Source organism: Taudactylus pleione, unplaced genomic scaffold (genome assembly GCF_031769625.1).
Source record: "Taudactylus pleione unplaced genomic scaffold, aTauple2 ptg000043l, whole genome shotgun sequence".
In the NCBI taxonomy this organism is placed as follows: domain Eukaryota; kingdom Metazoa; phylum Chordata; class Amphibia; order Anura; family Myobatrachidae; genus Taudactylus; species Taudactylus pleione.
Genome location: NW_028284445.1, coordinates 8695195 through 8718707, shown reverse-complemented (window position 1 = coordinate 8718707; position 23513 = coordinate 8695195). Strand labels below are relative to the sequence as shown.

General features: G+C 47.6%; 1 protein-coding gene across 3 annotated transcripts in view; it reads left to right on the top strand.

The window, feature by feature from the left end:
- Positions 1 to 23513, top strand: part of PDS5B (PDS5 cohesin associated factor B) — a 149835-nt gene that overhangs the window by 51461 nt on the left and 74861 nt on the right. For all 3 annotated transcript variants that reach the window (XM_088460234.1, XM_088460236.1, XM_088460233.1), the window contains exons 12-14: positions 7012 to 7163; positions 10264 to 10377; positions 10453 to 10534. In XM_088460234.1, coding sequence (XP_088316360.1) covers positions 7012 to 7163; positions 10264 to 10377; positions 10453 to 10534 — 348 coding nt within the window. The remainder of the gene's footprint in view (positions 1 to 7011; positions 7164 to 10263; positions 10378 to 10452; positions 10535 to 23513) is intronic.

The following is a 23513-nucleotide window of genomic DNA, read 5'->3' as shown; positions in this document are numbered from 1 at the left end:
TTTCGCTCCCTTGCAACTTCGCTTTAAATTAATTCTCTCCTATAGTTTCACCCGCACTTGCCAAACAATCCTCCTTTTAAAGCATTTCTCTTCTCTGTCCTCCAAACACATGGAGCTTTTTGCCAGCTTCAGCTTGCTTCTCTGCCCATCTCTTCCCCTCTGCCTCCTGATTTTTTGCTTCCCTTTTTTGCTTTCAATAAAGAATCAAACCAAAAATCTTTAACTGCCAGGCTCTTCCTCCCTGTACTCTTCTCCCTCTAGCTCGCCACCAGAGAGCAAGTTGAATATTTTATTTATTTTTATTTTTTTCCCCCTTCCCTCGATTCCCTCACCCTCTGTTTCCTCTCCCCTAATGCTTGCCTCCAACTGGTCCATGTCTTCAACCTTCTCCCACTCTATCGGCATCATACCCCTACTCACCCTCCCTTTTTTTAAATACATTTAAACTAATTGGGCTGGAAACGGCGTGCTCGGTTTGGTTGATCTTGAGAAGTTTCTCTGCACACACCTTACCATCTTCATGTCTAAATGCTTTGACCCTCTCTAATCTGCCTTTCATCCTCTCCACTCTACTGTAACTGTCCTGATCAAAGTCACCAGTGACCTACCTGCTAAATCAAAGGGTCCTGTCCTAATCCTACTTGACCTTTCTTCAGCATTTGACACTGCATATCCTCTTCCCCTCTGCTGCCTTCACTGGTTCCTTGCAACATAGTCATCCACTTATCCAGCTGACCTTTCTGTGTCTCAAACTCGCACCTGTGCACACCTGACCTCTCCCCATTTTTTTTATTTATTTATTTTTTTACATGTTTTATCCACTTTCTCCTTCTGGGTGTCTCAATGCTTTCTCTAGCTCAGTCTGTGCATGGATGAAATTGTCTCTACAGTTTTGTTGACAATACCACTATCTCTTCAGTCCCCCAAGCCTTCTCCATGGTAGTGACCCTTGACTTTTTTTTCTCTCATTTACTCCCCATATTTAGGGCCGATTTCAATTAGACGCAAAAAGCCGTAATTGGCAAAAATGTTTTGCCTATTGCCGCATTTCGCCTTTTTGCGTCTTCTATCCAAATTCAATTCCAGGACGTTTTCACCTAAGTGGAAACTCATGCACTGAATTAGGCGGTAAAGTTTCTCCAATGAATGGCAAGCGGAAAAAAGTGCAAATTCTCTATTTTGGGGTGCAGATGTGGGGAATTGATTCAGACACCTTTGGACTAGCCCCCTCCGAAAAATTACTAGAGAAACTTCAAAAAAGACGTTCTTTTTGGGGCAAAAATTAAAAAAGTATGGGAACAAGGATAAAAACTAAGTGGGTTTCTTCGGAGGCTGTTTGGTTGGGGCAGGTGTTTTTAGGATTGCAGATGCTTGCAGCAGGTGCATTTTTCACTTTTAAAAGTACACTTTAGAGAGACAAAAAGATGCTAGCACCCATTTTCAAGTACCCCAAATTTGACTGGACTATTTTCACCAAAAAATACTGTTTTTCTATCATTCTTCACCATTTTTACAAAAAAGCTTCTAGATAGAAAAATTACAGTTGGGAGCTGATGGGCTGGAGCACCATTTATCATAAAAAGTGATATTTATCACTAGTTTTGAGTTATAAACTAAATGAGGCTGTATTCTATTATTCTTGTGGTTATGGCTGGCAGAGGAAAGAATAACAAGCAACCTGATGCTGCTCCTCTTACTCTGGTGTCTTGTAAGTCCTGCTCTGCGTGCTTGGCCACAGAGGACCTCAATCAGCATGGTCTCTCTATTGTTACAGCTCCAGGTTCATCAGCCTCGGTGTCTTTCCCTCAGGACCCACCCTGGGCTGCCTTTTCTCAAATGCTGGCATAACTTGTGGAACAAGTAGCAGTCCATGTGGTAGCTCCCCCTATGGGATGGACACAGCAGGGACCCCCTGCAAATCATTTGCCTCCCCCATGGATAGACATATTGTCTACCATAGTACAGAGTTTGGAGAATACCTCTACGGTTTTTCAGCAAATTCTGCAGAGAGGTAAACCTTTACCTAATACATGTACTATATCTTCTCGAGCCACAGTTATCTGATTCTGAGATATCATCTAGGGAGGCAGAAGACGCAGATCTCTCTGACTCCATCTCCGGAGAAGAGGAGCCGCCCTCTAAACTAAATATAATTGCTCCTGTGAAAGCAGTTAAAACTATTCTACAAATAGAATAGGGTGAACCCGCTCCTAGAAAAAACACTCACTTTATAAACAACAAAAGGTAGTTTTACCTGAGTTTCCTCACTCTGACCAGCTATCTGATCACACGAGTGAAGCTTGGAACTGGAGAAACTCTTAGCCGTTAGGAGGGATGTCTCAAGAGCCAAGCCGTTCATGGACCCTTAGACAACAGATCTACTTGTAGAGGAAGTTGAAGAAGAACGTCTATGGAGAGTCTTTGCAGATCGGAGTACCAATGACGTCTGAGTCAAGCTGGAGCTATGAACAGGACTGTGCCCCCTTCCTGTCTGAACTTTCGAAGCACTCGAGGAAGTAGGGATATTGGATGGAAGAGAGATGCTAAATGGAAGTTCCATTTCACCGACAATGCGTCTATGAAGGCCGTGTCGGGGTCCTGTGTTCTGGCTCCATAAATTGGAAGTTTGTTGAGTCTTGAGGCTATGAGATCCACTTCTGGAAGACCCCATTTGTCCACTAGAAGCTGAAAGACTTCTGGATGTAGACACCATTCTACTGCATGCACGTAGTGACGGCTGAGGAAATCTGCTTCCTAATTGAGAATCCCCGGGATGAACACTGCAGAGTTTGCGTTCGGGCCATGTGAGACTGCAGGACACTTCTGTCATTGCTGACTGACTTTGAGTGCCCCCTTGGTGATTGAAGTAGGCCACAGCCGTACTTGTACTGGCCTGTTTTTCAGAATATTCTGAACCAGAGTGAGAGCTCTGTAGATGGCTCGAAGTTCCACGATGTTGATTGATAACACTGCCTCGACTGGGGACCATCAGCCCTGGAAGAATTGCTGACTGGTCACTGCGCCCCACATACGTAGGCTTGCGTCCGTGGTGAAGAGAGCCCAGTCCGGGATCCAAATGGGAAGTCTGTAGCCACCAGACTAGGGACAGGCGAACCTCTGGGGGAGGCTCATTGTCTAGGATTTGAGCAGATGGGGTAGCCCGTTCCACCTGGAGAGGATCAGGTGTTAGAGGGCCCTAGAGTGAAACTGGGCGAACTCCACCATGTCGAAGGTGGACATGTAGTTAAGCTCCCTGAATGTCTAGGGATACAATAAAATCTCCAAGCGCCATAGCTAGGATAATAGAGCAGAGGGTTTCCATACGAAACCTGGGCAGCCTGATAAATTTGTTCAGAGACTTGAGGTTGAGGATAGGGCGATGAGACCCACTGGGCTTCTGAACTAAAAGGGGTAAAATAATAGCCTTTGCCCTGTTGAGGAGGGGACCCGAATTATTACTCCTGAATTCAGTAAGGACTGAAATGTCTTTTTGGAGCAGCAGGGCCTTAGTTTAGTCCGATGGAGGGCCGTTTTGAGGCTGAATCTGCTTTCCAGGAACGTAACCACAGAATACGGCGGGCCACTACCGAAGTGGCAGATATCCTGGAGGCCAGGAGAGCCGAATCTATAGCTGTTTCACCTAAATAGGAGGCTGCATATCTAATGTGACAGCTGTTCCCTCAAAGCATCAGGGGGAAATGTCTCTTCTCGGGTCTCTGCCCAACTCTCAATGGCTTTTGTCACCCAGGCTGTAGCCCTAGCAGGATCAGTAATAGCTCCTGTAAGAGAGTATATGGATTGACAAGCTTCTATACGTTTTATCTGTAGTCTACTTCAAGGAGGTGGCAGTATGAATGGGTAAGGTGACATTTTTAACCAGATGTGTTACATGAGAATCCACTGCTGGGGGAACTTCCCATTTAGTACAATCAGTAGCTGGAAGAGGGTAAAAGGAACTGAACCGTTTTGGAATTTTAAACTGTTTACCGGGCCTATTCCATGCTTCACTCATGTGATCAGATAGCTGGTCAGAGTGAGGGAACTCAGGTAAAACTACCTTTTGTCGTTTAAAAAGTGCGTGTTTTTTTCCTCTATTTGTAAAATAGTTATACCTGCTCTTGTGAGAGCTGTTAAATTTAGTTTAGAGGGTGGCTCTACGCCAGCATCTGTGAAAAGGCAGCTCAGGGTGGCTCCTGAAGGAGAGAGACCGGGGCTTAGAGGCCTGGGGCTCTGTAACAATTAGCACAAAGACACTCCTGAATGAGGTCCTCTGTGGCTAAGCCCGCAGAGCAGGACTTACAAGACACCAGAGTAGGAGCAGCAGCATCAGCCTGCTTGTTCTTTCCTCTGCCAGACATGGCACTGTATGATACAACACCCTGCAGTATGTATAATATGGCACAGTTTAGTGTGCAACCGCGCTATATAGTATGTGATAGCCTCACAATTCTATAGGAAATGTGAGTTACAATGAACCCCCTATACCTTTAGTATGTCAGGGTATAGTAAAATAAAGGGAAAGGTATAAGCTGACCATATAGAAAGTAGAGATTAGCGCTAGCACAAGTTACATACGAATGCAAATAAACATTACATGTTTGCTATGGGCACTAAAATCCACTACACAGACCGCAGTGAGTGGTAGGATATAGCGCTATGTCACCTGCCCGTGGTGGAGGTACACAGGGAGACTGGACCCAGCATTTCCGGACACTTGCTTGCATAAAATGGCTGCCGCGCGTCTGAGGGAGGAGCAGCCCTGGAACACCAGGACCGAAGTAGAATGGTGCCCTGGACTGGTGGAGGGGCTTCAGGGAGAGCACCTTCTCCCCTTGCTGACATTATCAACTGGGTCCCCTGGTCTCTACATATGCCCAAGTGGTTTAGTGGAGTCGTGGGCATACCAGTGTCCACATCAGCACCTACGATCTATCTCCTGACACCGGAGGTAAGACTACGCAAAAATGCGGGTCCCTGCGAACAGGATTTTGCCTTACCTGTCCCCTGAATTCTGTGGTCCTGGGAGCCTGCTAGCTAGTCCCCCCTCAGAGCCCTGCCGGGAGTACCTAGCACAGGCTTGGTGTCACTGCGCCGCGGAGGGGTGATGGGGCGGCAGCACAGACGTCCGGAGGACAGTCGAGTGCTGCTTGCCCGTTATAGTAAATATAGAAAATAAATTAAGTCATAAAATAAAAGCTTGGACTGCTTAATACAGCCCTGTTATAATGGTGATCCTTGCTCCTGCCGGACACCAACGAAACTGGAGTGCCCTCAGGCTGTGGGCAGGGTATAAGGGGAAGGACCGGAGCATCCTGCGATTGAAAAGCTTTGGTGTTAGTTTTCGGTCCTCTAAGTCCCACCTACACCCCCAATGTCTCCCTATGGACTCTGAAGAAGAGATCTCTGACCGCTGCTTCACAGCACTTGGCATACAGATTCAGGCTCATTTGCACACACATGTAAAAATGTTGCACATCAAATTGATCAGTGTAATCCAGCAAAGTAATTATCACATCCGGTTGTTTTATTTGTATATAATAAGATGCTCACAACGTGGCAGAGTTGCATGGGACTTGGCATGCCGAGAGGGGCTATTTGACGCAATCGAAGCCGCATTTTTTTTTTAAATTTAAAAACAAAGTTGTTTATCCTTGACATAATCTGTGCGTAAACAATTCAAAAAACAATTTTGTGTAAATAAGTTGAATATATGAAATTTGTTTCAAACAGATGCTTTTAACAACAAGCTTCTGGCTTTAGTATTAGGAGACTTGCATCACTACTCTGCTTTTGTACCTCCCATTCTGTAACTCTTGCCCCATTCCACTACTAACATTATCACAGCCCCTTGACACGTTCTCACGGTGAAATGGCCACATTGTCTGCCGTGATCCGCACACTCCACTCCTGGTTCTGTAAGGGTTGTTTTACACACAACGGATTTGTGTGTAAAACACACAAAAAAATCTGATGTTTTTTTTTTTCCGTTGTTCAATTTCAGTAGTAGTTACAAATACATTAGGGCTTCTACACTGTGCGAACATGGCACGATCGCCGTTTTACAGCCGTGATAACCACTGACTAGGACTGCTGCCGTGCCATCTCCAGAACCTATTGCAGTGGTGCCAACCTGTGGCTCTTGATGCGGCTCCCCTGCCTGACACTGACTGCCTCCTCTGATAGGCGCGCAGCTGTTCTGAGGAGGGTAGTCCTTTGTTGCAGCAGTCTGCTCCGCTTCGGAGGCATGTATGTAACACATGAGGGGGACTGGATTGTATTATGTGAATTTTTTTTTTTATCAGTGTATTTTTTGTGAATGTGGCTTTTTCAGTGTAGTTTATGAAGATGTGGCTTTTTCAGTGTATTTGTAGATCTGGCCTGTTTCAGTGTATTTTATGTGGATCTGTGTTTTTTTTTTTTTTTTTTAATATTATTCTGGCTTTTTCTTTCCCTTTAATAGTTACCTCCATGGTGATTGTGTGCATGCGCTTTTACATGCTCCTTCAAACATTATACGAGGGGCATGGCCTATCTGGCAAAGGCCATGCCACTTTTTGAATGTACGACTTCGGCGAGCGCATGATCTCTGCTCTTTGATCTAGTTACAGATATTTTTGGTCTCTTTGTCTCTGACTGACTGGTTGGCCACCCCTGACCTAGTGCATCAAATAACTTCATGCGTGCTTTCACACACACAGATTTCAGACGTCCAGTGAACTTGTAGTCAATGCTTGTTTCATCCGAATAAAATCCATTGCATGTGAAAGGAAGTCGTCCGTCCGAAAAAAAAAGTTTGTTTACCGGACGGACAAAACCTGTGTGTGTGTGTGTGTGTGTGTGTGTGAAACTAATCTAAACATTCAAGTAAGCTATTTATCTAATAATTAAGGTACTCAGCAACACAGGGAAAACAAATGAACTGAGACCTAATTATTTCGTTATAGTACTATAGAACCCAAATTTACATTACAGTATAATATATGGTTCTTCCCATTTTTTTCTTCTTTACAGTGGAGAGTTAGAAAAGAAGCAATGATGGGTCTGGCTCAGATATATAAGAAGTACGCTTTGCAGGGGGAAGCCGGAAAGGAGTCTGCCAAACAGATCTCCTGGATAAAAGATAAGCTTCTGCATATATATTACCAGAACAGTATTGATGATCGGTAAGTAGTTTGACTCAATGTGTGTGTGATTTTTATTTGCTATTACTTTTTTATTCATAAATTAGTATTTTGGAACCTCACTCCCCTTCACCCCTGAGTTTTGACTCCCAAATTTAATGGCTATGCCCAACTCACGTTTAAAAGATGAACGCAGCCAGAGCGGTCATACCCTGTCTTTGGAGATCCACATCGCCTCCCCCCATTTCACAATGGATTTAGGGCCTGATTCAGATATGGGAATAGAGTAAGATATAGCAAGTAACTGTGTACCTGGACAAACCATGTTGCAATGCAAGGGGAGCAAATACATAAAATTATTTTGCATGTGGGGTAAATACTGGCTGCTTTTGCATGTAGCCAACAAATACTGGACGGCTTTATTTTGACACTGCAATTTAGATGTCAGTTTGGTTACGCTCCTCCCAAATCTAAAGCTTTCTGCACATGTAACATCTGCTCCACCTGCAGTGCAGCATGGTTTTACCAAGATGCACAGTTACTGGCTATTTCTTACTCTATTACCAACTCTGAATCCGCCCCTAAGAGGATCGATCTCTACATGACACTGGGGGACCTGACCACATAATTTCATGATATTGCGATATGGTATGACTGGTTGTGATTTAAGGAATCTGAGTACTACAGTACTCATAACATACCCGCTTCTGGAGACAATTCTCTACCACAAACGACAGTTCCTTCAGCTTAGCCATAATTTCTCCTATCTTCTTTAAGTAAATTCCCTTGTTTGACCCTATTGGTTTCTAATATCTGATTACAACCCTCCTTCCATGTATGCTAACCATCTCCCCATACCGTTATTCCAACCTTATATGGGCATATCCTGTTTCTTATCTTTATGATCTGCTGTTTTTGTTGATCTCATGTTCTATCATCATAGTCAGTATTGGCTGTCATTATTCATTGTACTCCCTTGCATTCTCCATAGCTTCTTGCACTTATGCTATATTTTTGTTCTTTACCTATGTTGAAGACTGTTTACAGTAGTGGATCGCATTCTGGGTGCTGTGGGGCATTTGTAGGGGTGCCACAAGTTGATGGTCCAGGACCTAATCACATAATTTATGGTCATGGCTCCCAATTATAAAATATGTGGACAAACAGAAGCGCAATACGGTCCACCACCACATACAGATGACCTCATTTTTGCAGAATTTCTCAATTAGAATCTTTTGGCCAAGGGGTGAAAAAGATGCTGATACTCTAGGGCGCTATGATTAAAAAAAAGTTTGGGATCCACTTTTACGGTGTATGTACACCGATCAGCCATAGCATTGAAACCACCAGCCTAATATCGTGTAGGTCCCCCTCGTGCCGCCAAACAGCTGTGACCCGGCGAGGCATGGACTGCACAAGACCTGTGAAGGTGTCCTGTGGTATCTGGCACCAGGACATTAGCAGCAGATCCTGTAAATCCTTGTAATTTGCGAGGTGAGGACTCCATGGCTCAAACTTTGTTTTCCCAGCACATCTCACATATTCTCATTCTGATTGAGATTTGGGGAATTTGGTGGCCAAGTCAACAGCTTGAGCTCTGTCATGTTTCTCAATTCATTTCTGAACAATTTCTGCAGTGTGGCAGGGCACATTATCCTTCTGAAATAGGCCTTTGCCATCAGGGAATATCATTGCCATGAAGGGGTGCACTTGGTCTGTAACAATGTTTAAGCAGATGCCAAAGTAACATTCACATGAATGACAGGACCTAAGGTTTCCCAGCAGAACATTGCCCAGAGCATCACACTGCTTCAGCCAACTTGACTTTTTACCAAAGCGCAACTCTGGTGCGTCTCTTCCCCAGGTAAATGACGAACGCACACCCGGCCGTCCACATAATGTAAAATGAAACGTAATTAGTCAGACTAGTCCACCTTTTTCCATTGCTCCGTTGTCCGGTTCTGATGCTCACGTGCCCTTTGTAGGTGCTTTTGGTGGTGGACAGGTGTCAGTATGGGCACACTGACTGGTCTAGGGCTTTGCAGCCCCATTTGCAGCAAGCTGTGATGCACTGTGTGTCTGACATCTTTGTCATAGCCAACATTAACTTTTTCAGCAATTCGTGCTACAGTAGCTCTACTGTAGGATCAGACTTGGCTCCCCACCTGCATAAATGAGCCTTGGGAGCCCAAGACCATGTCGCAGGTTTACCGGTTGTCCTTCCTTGGGCCATGTTTGGTAGATGCTAACCACTGCATACCAAGAACACCCCACACAACACTTGCCATTTTGGAGATGCTCGGGCCCAATTGTTTTGTTACACTTTGGCCCTTATCAAAGCTGCTCAGATCTTTACGCTTGCCCAAGTCTGTGTATATATGTATGTACTGTATTACTTTAATCCATCCACTTGTCTAAATTATAAAATTAAAAAACAAGTCGAGATATGAGCAGACATTCATGCAGTCCACAGGTGATATCTGTAAAAATGTATAAAATAGGATTACTTCTTCTGGTGCATACACACGGTCAGATTTTTCTTCAGATCTGAACGATAACGATTAAAAAAATCGTTCAGTTGTTCATATCTGAAGGAAAATCTGACATGCCTGAACGATGCGTGTTCCCGATGGTCAGATAACGATATCTGACATCTGATGTGTTTGCAGTCAGACTTGGTCGATTCCATTCATTTTAATGCAGTCAAAAATCGTTCAATTCGTTCAAATCTTTGGTAAAATCGTTCATCTGACAAATCTGACCGTGTGTATGCACCATTACTGCACTTTTTTTTTTTTTTTACCTATCCCACAAGTTGCTTGCCCAGCATGTGAGCTTATGCCACTGACTATTCTATTACGAACGATCACGATTGTTTATTTATAAGGCTTCACACAACTCTGCAACGCCAGATAGTTGGTTTAACAAAAATAAATAAATCATATAAAAATGAATCATATTTGGAAACAGAACAAGGAAATACAAGGTTGATTGAGTGTGAATACAAGAGGTCAGGGGTAGAGAGAACCTTGCCAATCAGAGCCTATAATCTAGAGGATAAATAATAAAATATTATGTTGGTGTAAAGACAGATTAGCACATTTTGACTGTTCAAAATTTAATAATGAAATCTATTTTTCAGGTTGCTGGTAGAACGGATCTTTGCGCAGTTCATGGTTCCTCACAACTTAGAAACTACAGAACGAATGAAGTGTTTGTATTATCTGTATGCAACGTTGGACTCAAATGCTGTTAAGTAGGTATTTCAGATGGATATGACTACTGTACCTTTTTTTTTTTCTTCGTTTTTCACACTTTCTCACTTTGGCAGAGCATTGAATGAGATGTGGAAATGTCAGAACATGCTCAGGCATCATGTAAAGGATTTGTTGGACTTGATCAAACAGCCAAAAGTAAGTGTAATTCTGTAGTTATGTAAGCATGAGGCAATAATAGGGATTTTCTCTCCCCCAATCCAGTGAATGGTAACCTTGTTAATGGGTTTGTGCAATTGAAATTGTGAGTGGCCTATATCATGTCTAGTGTGCTTGCTTCATTTATAAACTTACAACTCGTCCCCCCTTCAGTATGGAAGTGGAGACCATCGGAATAACATATTTTTGTAGCATAGCTGCCTGTTTCTTTTTTAATCTCTTTTAACCTGGTTTTGCTGTGGGTGTATTGTCTCTTTTGCAGAAGGTGCTGCAAGCAGTCATTACGTTCCCTCTGTGGGTTTCTAGCCTTCAAAAAGATTAAGGCCAAAGCACAAATTTTTTTTTAATCTATACTCCGCTATCAAATACATATTTCTACTTCAGGGTCCATAGGGTATCCACAGGATACCTTGGGGTATAGGTGTGACGTCAGTCGCAGGGCACCAAAGAGTTAAGCTTTCAGCCTCCCAGGATGCACTAGGTCCCCCTCCTATACCCCGCCCCCGAGCCAAGGCACCTCAGTTTAGTTTGGTGCCCGGCCGGAGTCGGGTGCACTTGTTGGAGTGGGGGCTAGAAGAGCCCCTGAAGCTTATTCTTCATGCAGCTGTGGCTGCACAACTGGATGAACAGCATGGACAGTCAGTCCTGACGTCCATGCTGTCTTCCCTACACCCCGCCGGTACCAGAACGCCGGTACTGATCCGGGGATGCTGGTGGGCGTCTGGGGTCACAGCTAGCGGTGACCCCAGATGCTCCGGACCATGGCCGGATTCAAGGGGGACAGAGGTAAGCAGCGGGGTCCCGCGGTGGGTCCCCGCTGATCACATGGTCCTAAGTCCCCAGGCAGGGGGCTCCCTGGGGACTGGCTGCAGCGTGGAGCCAGGCGACCAACCTGCGCTTCCACTACCCCCTGGGACAGCGGACCGCAGCAGAGCGGTAGCGCTGCGGCGTCCCAGGGGTTAAATGCATGCCAGGGGAGCGCGCCTTCCCTGTCTCACAGCCGGCGCCTCCCCCGCTGCACACAGCCCTCTCTGCATGCTGCCGACTGGTCCTGTGGCAGCGCTCCTCCCCCAGGCCAGCCTCCTCTCTGCTCCTCGGCGGCCATCTTCTCCAGAACGCATGGTGAACGCTGCTGGAAGCGCTGGAAGGAAGCATCGTGGTCTGGGTCCCCCCGCATACCTCTCCTCCGCTGTGGTCAGGTCTGTGTATGCAGCGCTGTGTCCTACCAGGCCCTGTGTCTGTGTAGTTGAGTGATCAGCGCTGTTAGTGCAGGAATTGTTATTTTTCTGCATTGTATGTGACTGTGCTAGCGCTGCTGCCTGTAATCTTTTCTTCTCTAAACTGTCAGCTTTATTACTGTCCCTGTTCTTTCTGCTAAAGCCCTTGCGGTGCGGTGCTGCAGGGTGGTCTCTCGCCTATTTAATACTTAATTGGTGAGAGAGGTCACATACGTGGTGCCATCATGTCTGAAAGTGATTTTCCCCTCCGGCTACAGTGTACCACGTGCAAAGTACCGTTAGCGGAGGGGGAGGGTAGCGCGGAGGGCCTTTGCCGGCAGTGTTTGTCCATGGCGCGGCCTATTACGGTTACAGCACCGGTACAGGAGCCGCCCTGGGCTTGTTTCGCTCAGGCGTTAACAGCTTTAGTGGGCCAGTTAGCTCCGCAGTCCGCGTTTACTCCGATGGGTTTGTCCCAGCAGTCTGTGGTGTCGTCACCCATGCAGGGGTTCCCACGACAGTTGGTGGTACCCCACAGTCTCCCTATTTCCCCGCTCCCGGGTTCTCAGGAGCCAGCGTGGGTTAACTCCCTGACGAGTTCTGTGCAGCACTTGTCGGATGTGTTGCAAGGGGAGTCTGTGATGCGGTCTCATAAAAGGCCGGTGGCGTCTCTGTCCGCTCCTTATGAGGATGACGAAGGGACGTCTGATGATGGGGAGATTCTGGATCCTTACGATCAGGAACCTCTCCATACTAAGGACGCTGATGCTAAGTCCAAAGTATATATTCCTGGACTTATTCGGGCGGTCCGCACAGCCTTGGTGATTGAGGACGAAGTTCCCCCAGCGGCTAAATCTAAGTATGCCTTTTTCAAAGATGTGAAGGGCGATGCCACAGTCTTTCCTCTTTCGGGTCAGTTGGTGGACCATTTAGAGGAGGCGTGGAAACAACCTGGCAAAAGATACCAGCCGCCGAGACGCCTGGCGGTGGCTTATCCGTTCGCGGATAATTATTTTGCGAAGTGGGAATCCCCTCCACAGGTGGATTCTCACGTGACCCGTCTTGTCCGTAGTGCCACATTGCCGATGCTATGGACCGCAAGGTAGAAATCTGCCTGAAGTCCGCTTATTCCCTTGCAGGGGGGGCAGCACGGCCGGCTATGGCCATTTGCTGGGTTGCCAGAGCGATGGAGCGCTGGGCGGATTCATTAGAGGCTTCTTTTGAATCCGACTGTCCGGCCGATCAGGCGGAGTTGATTGGCAATCTCCGTGATTCGGCCACCTACATCAACGAGGCGGCTCTAGACATTAGTACTCTGGTGTCTAGAATTTCTTCAGCAGCGGTAGCTGCTCGTCGCACCTTGTGGCTGCGATCCTGGAAGGCGGACGCAGATTCCAAGAAAGGTCTGGAAGCGTTGCCGTTTACCGGAGAAGTTCTCTTCGGTCCGGATCTGGATAAGATTGTGGCCACGCTGGCGGCAGCCAAATCTGCCTGTCTCCCGTCGGCCGCTGCTCCTTCTGGTTCGGGACCATCGTCCTTTCGGTCATCTAGGGCCCAGGGCAGGCCCAAACCACAGTCGTTTCCTCGTCAGGCTGGCCCTAAGAAATCGGTCAAGCCCCGGAAGCAGGCATGGAGTACCAGACGTCCGGCCCTCAAGCCAGATGACAAGCCTGCGGCCTGACGGTCCGGGCCTCCCTTTGGGGGATCCCAGGGTGGGAGGCCGCCTGCTACAGTTCGCCCAGTGTTGGTCGACCACTACGACAGACACTTGGGTTCTGGAGGTGGTTTCCCACGGATACGCCCTCTCCTTCCGGCACAGACCCCCGGCTCGCTTCTTCACCACGGGTCTCCCATCAGACCGGAACAAGGCTACGGAGCTGCGGAAGGTATTGCACACTATGCTCCAGGCTGGAGTTATAGTGGCGGTTCCATTCTCCCAGAGGGGCCAGGGTTTCTATTCAAATCTATTTTTGGTACAGAAACCCAATGGGTCATATCGTCCGATTCTCAACCTCAAAGCACTCAACAAGTCTTTGCGGGTCCCGAAGTTTCGGATGGAGACCCTACGGTCCATCATTCTGGCGCTGGAACCTGGGGACTACTTGGTGTCATTGGACATACAGGACGCTTACCTGCATGTCCCTATTCTTTGGCGCCATCAACAGTTCCTCAGGTTTGCAATCAGCAGCGACCACTTCCAGTTTCGGGCGTTACCTTTTGGCCTGGCAACAGCACCACGTGTTTTCACCAAGGTGATGGCGGTCATGGCGGCTTCTCTGCGGCTGCAGGGAGTCCGCATGTTGCCGTATTTGGATGACCTGTTATTGGTGGCAGGATCTCCAGAGCTCCTGTTACGCCACTTGGACCTGACCATTGCACTGCTGCAACGGCACGGCTGGCTAATCAACTGGCAGAAGTCCACTCTAATCCCGTCTCGGAGGATTCTGCATCTTGGAGCCTTATTGGACTCGGGACAGCAAAGGATCTTCGTGACGGAGGACAAGATCTCTGCTTTACAGTCAAGGGTGCGCAGTTGTCTGCACAGCCGCCGGGTGTCCTTACACTCGGCGATGAGGTTACTGGGCTCCATGGTGTCGGTGTTCGACATGATGGAATACGCCCAGTTTCACTCCAGACCTCTGCAGCACCTGATCCTGTCCAAGTGGAACGGGCTGACTCAGTCTCTGAAGTCCCAGACGATTGTGCTCACCCAGGAGGTTCGCCTGTCCCTTATGTGGTGGTTACAGACGACCCACCTCAACAAGGGACGTCCGTTCTGGGTTCCAAATTGGGTCCTGTTGACAACGGACGCCAGTCTTCGGGGCTGGGGAGCAGTTTCGGGTCCACACTTGTTCCAGGGCAGGTGGACGCCGACAGAAGCGGAGCTTCCAATAAATATCTTGGAACTCCGTGCGGTCTTCAATGCTCTCCAGCAGGCACAGCGGTTTCTCCAGGGTCGCCCGGTGCAGGTCCAGTCGGACAACGCTACCACCGTGGCCTACATAAACAGGCAAGGAGGAACTCGCAGTCGGGCGGCTCTCGTAGAGGTCTCTCGGATCCTGGTTTGGGCGGAGCGCAATCTTCCGGCCATATCAGCGGTCTTCATCCCGGGAGTGCTCAATTGGGAGGCGGACTTTCTAAGTCGCCAGGACGTTCATCCGGGGGAATGGTCCCTGCACCCGGACGTTTTTCAACTACTGGTGGACAGGTGGGGTCTTCCAGAAATCGACCTCATGGCGTCCCGGCACAACAACAAGTTGCCGGTGTACGGGTCTCGCACAAGAGACGAAGGGGCGTCTCTGGTGGATGCTCTGTCCGTCCGGTGGACGTTCCGGTTCGCATACCTGTTCCCTCCGGTCTCCCTTCTTCCACGGGTAATCCGGAAATTCAAACAGGAAGGAGGGACGCTCCTGTTGATAGCTCCCGCGTGGCCCAGACGGCACTGGTTCTCAGACCTTCAGGGTCTGTCCGTGGACATTCCTCTGCGGTTGCCGCTACGACCGGACCTTCTGTCTCAGGGTCCTTGCCTTCACCCGGACCTGACTCGGCTGTCTTTGACGGCGTGGCTGTTGAGACGGCCATGCTGAGGTCCCGGGGGTTTTCCAGCTCTGTGGTGCGGACCATGTTACGAGCTCGGAAACCGTCTTCCGCGAGGATATACCATCGCGTGTGGCATACGTTCTTCCAGTGGTGTCGACCGAGAGGTTATGCACCGCGGGAGTTTCGTCTGTCTCGGATTCTCGCCTTCCTGCAAGCGGGACTAGATCATGGGCTTCGCCTTGCTTCTTTGAAGGTACAGGTTTCGGCCCTATCTGTCTGGTTTCACCGTAGGATTGCTACAATCCCGGATGTGCGCACCTTTATGCAGGGTGTTCTCCGCATTCAGCCGCCCTTTGTTCCACCTGTGGCGCCTTGGGATTTGGCTGTGGTCCTGAGGGCTCTCCAAGGACCGCCGTTTGAACCACTGGGCTCAGTGGATCTTAAATGGCTAACAGCTAAGACTGTTTTCCTTCTGGCCATTGCTTCGGCCAGACGTGTTTCTGAGTTAGGGGCTCTTTCTTGTAGACCCCCTTTCTTGGTTTTTTATGGGAACAGGGCAGTGCTCCGCACTCGGCCCGAGTTTCTTCCCAAAGTTGTTTCCCAGTTTCATATTAACGAGGAAATAGTTGTTCCGGCCTTTAACTCACCGGGTCTTTCCGTGGGTGAGGCCTCTTTGGATGTTGTGCGGGCCTTAAGGACTTATGTTGACCGCACTTCTTCGTTTAGGAAGTCGGACGCTTTGTTTGTCCTCTTTGGCTTCCGTAAAAAGGGTTGGCCTGCTTCAAAGCAAACTTTGGCAGCCTGGATCCGTATGGCTATTTCTGAAGCTTATCTTCATGAAGGCCTACCGGTCCCTCCTTCTCTGAAGGCTCATTCCACTAGGTCTGTGGGTCCTTCGTGGGCAGCTCGACGTGGTGCCTCGGCAGTTCAGATCTGCAAGGCTGCTACGTGGTCTTCTGTCCATACCTTCGTGAGGTATTACAGGTTTGACACCTTCGCCTCTCAGGATGCTTCCTTCGGGCGGCGGATTCTCCTTTCTGCACAGGAGCGTCCCCACCCTTAAAGGATACTGCTTTGGGACATCCCCAAGGTATCCTGTGGATACCCTATGGACCCTGAAGTAGAAAATATGAGATATGGTAAGAACTTACCCTTGTTATCTCTATTTCTACGAAGTCCATAGGGTTCCACAGGACTCCCGCCCTGTCGCACCTGTGCTGCAGATGGGCTTTGCTCTGGTCACCGGTTTTCCGTCTCCCTCTGGTGAGAATGTGATTCTTGTATGTGTCCAGATCTTTGTTCTCTCTCTTCCTTCTCCTCCTCCGGCCTATGGCTTGGTAACTAACTGAGGTGCCTTGGCTCGGGGGCGGGGTATAGGAGGGGGACCTAGTGCATCCTGGGAGGCTGAAAGCTTAACTCTTTGGTGCCCTGCGACTGACGTCACACCTATACCCCAAGGTATCCTGTGGAACCCTATGGACTTCGTAGAAATAGAGATAACAAGGGTAAGTTCTTACCATATCTCATATTATCTCAGAATTCAGTGGCGTACTGTCTGTTGGCAAATCATTATTAGTAGTCTTCTCTTTTTATCTTTAGACTTATAATAATTTATTTCACTAGTCCAGGCATGCCATTGCTATGCGTAAGCTGAGTCACTACTGTTGGCGTATCTTAACCCCACTGTCAGTCTCTGAGTTTAGAGTATGGGATTTGATGGTTAACTGGAAAATTGCATTTTCATGGCAAAATTTTCCCATCCTGCCTTTTTTAATTAGCAGAGTGACCTGATTCTCTCTTTCCATAATTTTACCATCTCTCCCTTGAATATAAACTTGTCTGGCTCCTACACTTTTCTCTATTTATAGCTTGTTTTTTTTTTTTTTTTTTAATTGTTCCTGTGTTTTTCCATGTATATTTTCATTTAAGTGTTCACATTTAGCAGAAAGTAGGTCTATCAAGTAATTCAAATTTTAGTTTTTTTTTTTTTTTTTTTTCCGTTCGTTGTGATTAGGTAGTTACTCCTCAAACATCTTTGCTGCAGTCGGGCCTAACAGGCCCTCTCTGCGAGCCAGGTCCCGTGAGACAATAGCGTCGAGCTTCTTTCTTCTTCCTCCACTAGGGGGCACAGGGACAACTCTGGGTATAGCCTGGAGGGGAGAGTCTGGGCACTAAACGGATAATGCAAATCACCCACAAGCCCAGGCTCCTCTCCTCTATACTCTGCTCCCAGGCACTGTCGACTGGGTCAGTAACTTCAGCCGCGGACTCCACAGGACGGAGACCACCAGGGACTTGGTATTGGAGCAGGGGCTGTTTTATTACAGCGGCGGCCATTTCCCTGGGGATTAGACCAGCCGGGAGAGGCGGCGTTTCCCTGTTCTCCCTACCCTGGGGCGTACTTTACCTAAGAGGCCAGCAAGCCTCAGGCATGTTTTTTCTACCACTCCTCCCCCACTAGATCGCAGAGCGGCCATTTTACCTATAGCCTGACTCAGCGTTGGAGGGTGCAGCAGGGCTCCTCTCTCCAGCAGTTGCGCTACATTCCTGGCTCCTTCCTGCTAAAATTGGCTGGTTTGTTGAGCTTGCCCACATATTCTACATATTGGTCTGAGTGTATGGTGTATGAAAGTGTACTTTCCTCATATCTGTGCCGCTGGGGCTGGTCACTGAGGGTACATCCCTTGCAGGGTTGAGAACTATTTTAAGTTGTATACCTAGCTGGTAGTGGCTACAGCAAAAGCAGATATATTTCTAGTACAGGTGTGTTCACTGTATCCTAGCACTGGAAGACCCTGATTTGCTTTCACTTTACTAATTGTTTAGTGTGTAGTTTTTTCTGTGACTTACAGTATGTCCAGAAATAAAACTACTAAGGAGGCGGGCGCTACTGCATCGCGCTCTTGCAAATGTTAGACCGTATGTTAATGCCAGTACCACCTTGTTGTGCCTCAGCTCCCCATGGCGGAGCCACCCTGAATGCAAACTTTTTTTCCCAGTCCGTCCAGGGGTTAGCTCAGGTGTCCACGTCTTTTTTCAGCAGATGCTGGATAGGGAGAGGGCTCCTAGGCATAGACCTGCTCCACATGAAAGTTCCACTTTATCTGCCAGAGGTTCGGATTCAGAGAGCTCTTCGGATGGCAAGGCTAGCGCTTCCATTGCCTCAGACGTGGAGACGACATCTCTCCCAGAAGAGGCTATGGGCCGTATTCAATTTGAGGCGTTAAGTCCGGATCGGCGGTAATTTACCGCCGATGACGTAATTTTCGCCTGTTTTCATTTTACCCCGTATTCAATTAGAAAGACTTTCCGCCTAGGCGGAAAGTCAATGCGATGTAACAGACGGTAAAGTATCGCCTATGAATGGCAGGCGGTAAAAAGTGCAGAATTGGGGTTTTGGGGTGCAACATTGCGGGACCCCCCGTGCAGCCTTCAGATAGTCCCCCAAAGGTAAACTCTGTAAAAAAAAAAAAAAAAAAAACACTTTTGGACACCCCAAAAAAATCACTTTAATTTTGGGGATGAAAGAAAAAAATTGGGGGACAAAGTCATAAACTAGCGATCTTTTCACTATGCGGGGGGATTGTTGGGGGGGGATTTCCTCAAGTATGCCCCAAGTGTTTTTTCATTGCAGCTGCTTGCGGCAGGTGGATTTTTCAAGTTTTTTTCAAACTCACTTTAGCAACATTAAAATATGTTGACCCCCATTTTTAAGTACCCCAAACCTGATGGGCATAGTTATTTTTCCCATAAAAATCTTCTAAATGCTATTCTGCAGCACTTTCTTCCAAGCTGCATTTATGCACCTGCCGCGGCTATTGCAAACCCCAACTTCACTATGGGGGTACCCGTAGTGATCCCCTATGTCTAAACATCTTTAGGGTGTTCCCTGGAATATTTCCCAAAAATTCCTGTTATGTTTCTACCTGTAAAAAAATGGGATAAAACTTAAAAAAAAAAAAAAAAATGACACAGAGCCCCCTCCAAAAGCCAAACCAGCCCCAGGCTTGGCAGCCAGGGGTGGTTTTTAAAAATACGGGGAACAAAATGTGTAGGGTTCCACTGTATTTTAGAAACCAACACCAGGCTGCAGGGACTAGTGCTGGTTTTAAATATAGGGGGCAAAAAAGACGTGGGGTTCCCCCTATATTTAAGACCAGCACCAGACCCAACCGACCAGGGTGTAAGGCCACAGCCCGGAGACCCAATCACCGGGGCTCCAGGTCCAAAGCATTAGCACCCCAAGTCGGTCAGCGCAAGCCGGTGAGCTCGGGGGAGTTGGTGACCCCCCAAAGAAGGGTGTCGCGCCCCCCCCCCCTCCTGAGCACCCCAGGCTTACGCTGAAGCCCGGGGCTCTTCCCCATACCCCTGGAGCGGTGGGTATGGGGTAATGGGTGGGCCAAATAATGTAAGACTATTGTACTTTACAGTGGAACTACAAGTGCCAGCATGCCTGCCATTTTTCACTTGTGGAGCTACAAGTGTCAGCAGATATGCGGCACTTGTAACTTCACTGTAAAATAAGTAGTTAAAAAAAAAAATAAAACACACACACCTTGTCCAGTATAACTTTATTACACATACTTACCTATACCAGATGGAATATCCATAATGAATGGCCCTGCAAAAAAGAATTCATACTCGCCTATATCCTTGCACTGGTCTCCGTAGCATCCCCGGGACTTGGCAAAACAAAAAACCTACTCTATTGACCACACTGACACAGGATGTGTATGTGTGTTGCCACACGTACACATCCCTCCCGAATGTCAGCTGACTTGACTGAACGGGACATTGCAGTCCTGTCAGCCAATCAGCGGCCGCGCTGACTGTAGAGCGGCTGCTGATTGGCTCCAGCAACTGACAGTGCCCACGTGGGCCGACTTGCCCACGTGGGAACTGTCAGTTGCCGGAGCCAATCAGCAGGCGCTCTACAGTCAGCGTGGCCGCTGATTGGCTCACGGACATGCAAGCTCCGTGCAGTCCCATCAGCGCCCATTCGGGAGCTATCAGTATGTGTGGCAACTCACATACTGATAGCTGGTGCGTGGATCGTGAACTCATTTTTTTGTTTTGCCAAGTTCATGGATTACTGCGGAGACCAGCGCCAGGATATAGTTGAGTGTTTTTTTGTTTGCAGGGCCATTCATTTAGAATTACTACTGGAGAAGAGGACAGATACATCTGGCATAGGTAAGTATGTGTGAATGGGTAGGTGTCTGAAATAAAGTTATACTAATCACGGTGTGTGTGTTTTTGTCTTTTTTTAACTATTTATTTTACAGTGAAGTTACAGGTGCCGCATGTCTGCTGGCACTTGTAGTTCCACTGTAAAGTACAATAGTCTTACATTATTTGGTCCCCCCATTACCCCTATACCCACCACTCCAGGGGTATGGGGAAGGGCCCCGGGCTTCAGCGTAAGCCTGTGGTGCTAGGGGGGGGGGGGACCCTTTTTTTTTTAGGGGTTCCCGACTCCCCCGAGCTCACCGGCTTGCCCTGACCGACTTGGGGTGCTAATGCTTTGGACCTGGAGCCCCGGTGATTGGGTCTCCGGGCTGTGGCCTTACACCCCGGTCGGTTGGGTCTGGTGCTGGTCTTAAATATAATGGGAACCCCACATCTTTTTTGCCCCCTATATTTAAAAGCCGCACTAGTCTCTGCAGCCTGGTGTTGGTTTCTAAAATGCGGTGGAACCCTACACATTTTGTTCCCCGTATTTTTAGAAACCACCACTGGCTGGCAAAGCCTGGGGCTGGTTTGGCTTTTGGAGGGGGGTCGTATATAATTTAAAAAAAACAAAAAACTTTTATCCCGGTTTTTTACAGGTAGAAACATAACAACAGGAATTTTCGGGAAATATTCCCGGGAACCCCCTAAAGTTGTTTAGACATAGAGGATCACTATGGGTACCCCCATTTTAATTTTGTAATGAAAGTCGGGATTTGTAATAGCCGCCGGCATTTTTGCACAATTTTTAAAAGATGACGTTAGGGACTTAAAAATATGCTAGTACCCATTTTCATGTACCCCAAATTTGATGGGACCACTTAAAAAACTGAAAAAAAATAAAAAAACCTAACTGCTCTTCTGCATGTCTTCTTCAGTTGGTAAAAAAAACACCTTCCACGGCTATTTAAAAACCCCAACTTTCTTCTGCATGCAAAAACGGGGGTACCCATAGTGACCCCCGAGGTCTGGACATCTTTAGGGGGGTCCTACAATTATTTCCCAAAAGTTCCTGTGTTTTATCGCCAATCCAAGTGTCGCCAGGTCCCGTTTTCGCCTACTTTGAAATTGGATACCGGGATACGCGGGCACGCGCGCGATACTTTAACGCCTGCAAAACAAGCGAAGTTGGCTCGACTCTAATTTAATACGGCTCTGTCTCATGTAGAAGTGGAGACTCTTATAAGAGCAGTTATGACTATTCTGCTAGTTGAGGAATCGGAGCAATCGATTCAAGGCACCTGTCTTTAAAAGACAGAAAAAGTCAGAGGCGGAATTTCTATCTTCTGCGCAACTAGATCATCTCCTGGTGGAGGCGTGTGACACTTTCAAGTTTCTAAGCGCATAGCTACCTTTTACCCTCTCCCTGCTGTGGATAGTGCTAAGTGGGAGTCTCCTCCCCCAGTAGCTGCATTACTAGACTTATTCGGTCATCCTTCCTCCCTATTCCTAGCACTGCATCTCTTTAAAGATCCTACAGATTGGAACTTAGAAAACTTCTTAAAGACCATTTATGTAAATGCTGGGGCTTTAGTTCGTACATCCCTGGCATCAGCTTGGGTAGCTAAAGCTGTGGGCCGCTGGGCTGACACTTTGGAAGAAGGTCTCATCTCTAGTGCACATAGAGCTGACTTAGTTACTACAGTTGAACATATCAAAGAAGCAGCTTCTAATCTATGAAGCATCTATAGATTCGGGGATTTTGACCTCTAAAGTTTCTGCTTCGGCAGTGGCGGCCAGAAGAGCTCAGGCTACGCACCTGGAAAGCGGACACAGAATCTAAGAAGGCTCTGGAAGCTCTTCCCTTTTCAGATGACATTCTGTTTGGTCCTGATTCGGGTATGATCATGACTACATTGGTTACATTCAAATCTGCCTTCTTACCATCTATCACAATTACAAGACCCAATACTTCAGCATCTTTCCTTTTGACCTCAGGGTAAAGGTGTCCATCCACTAGACGATTAAGTTGAGCGATTGAACTATAACGATATCGTTCATAAATCGTTTGCAAAAATATCTAAAACAACCAGCGATGCGCGCTCCCGCTGGTCGTTTTGACATCTATCATCGGGCAAACATGCTGGATAACCTGACGATAATGTCAGGTTCAGCATGTTTGCAGATGATTGATGTGTCTACACTGAACGACTGCTTGTTTAGTGAAGGCACATCACAGACTGACAAATGACTGCACGATTACAATGTCGTAATCGTGCAGTTGTTTTGAGGTCTGCTAGTGGGTGGACAGCTTTAGGCCAGAGGTCAGCCATTCCCCAGAACCCAGAGTTCTGCTCCTAAAAATTCCAAACCCAGAGATAAACAACCCTGGTCCACCAGACGTCCATCCTCAAAACCAACGGACAAGCCTGCTGCATGACGGGGTGGGCCTCCTCCCAGGGGACCTCTGAGTGGGAGGCCGGCTTTTTCGTTTTTCAGCAGTGTGTATGCAGACCACAACAGACACTTGGGTAAGGGGAGTTTGGTCTCAAGGATACGCTCTCACCTTTTGTCAGTGTCCACCTTCAAGGTTCTTTTCCACCAGCCTTCCTATACAGCCGGAAAAGGCAGAAGCTCTCTAGGCGTCTATTCGCTCTCTCATGGCCTCGGGTTGTTATTCCTGTTCCCCAGAAAGGGTTCAGTTTTTGTCAATCTCTTTGTAGTTCAGAAGCCGGACATCTCTTTCTGACCCATCCTCAATTTAAAACACCTGAACAAATTTCTTCGGATTCACAAATTCGCATTGAGTCCCTGCGGTCCATCATTTTAGCTTTGGAACCAGGGGACTTTATAGCATCACTGACTATACAGGATGTCTGTTTACATATCCCTATACGAACCAATTATCAAAATAATTCAGGTTTACTGTCCAAACCAGACCATACTAATTTCAGGTATTACCCTTTGGACTGTCCATGGCCACCAGGTGTTCATGAAAGTCATGGCAGCACATCTGCACTGAAAGAGTGTCA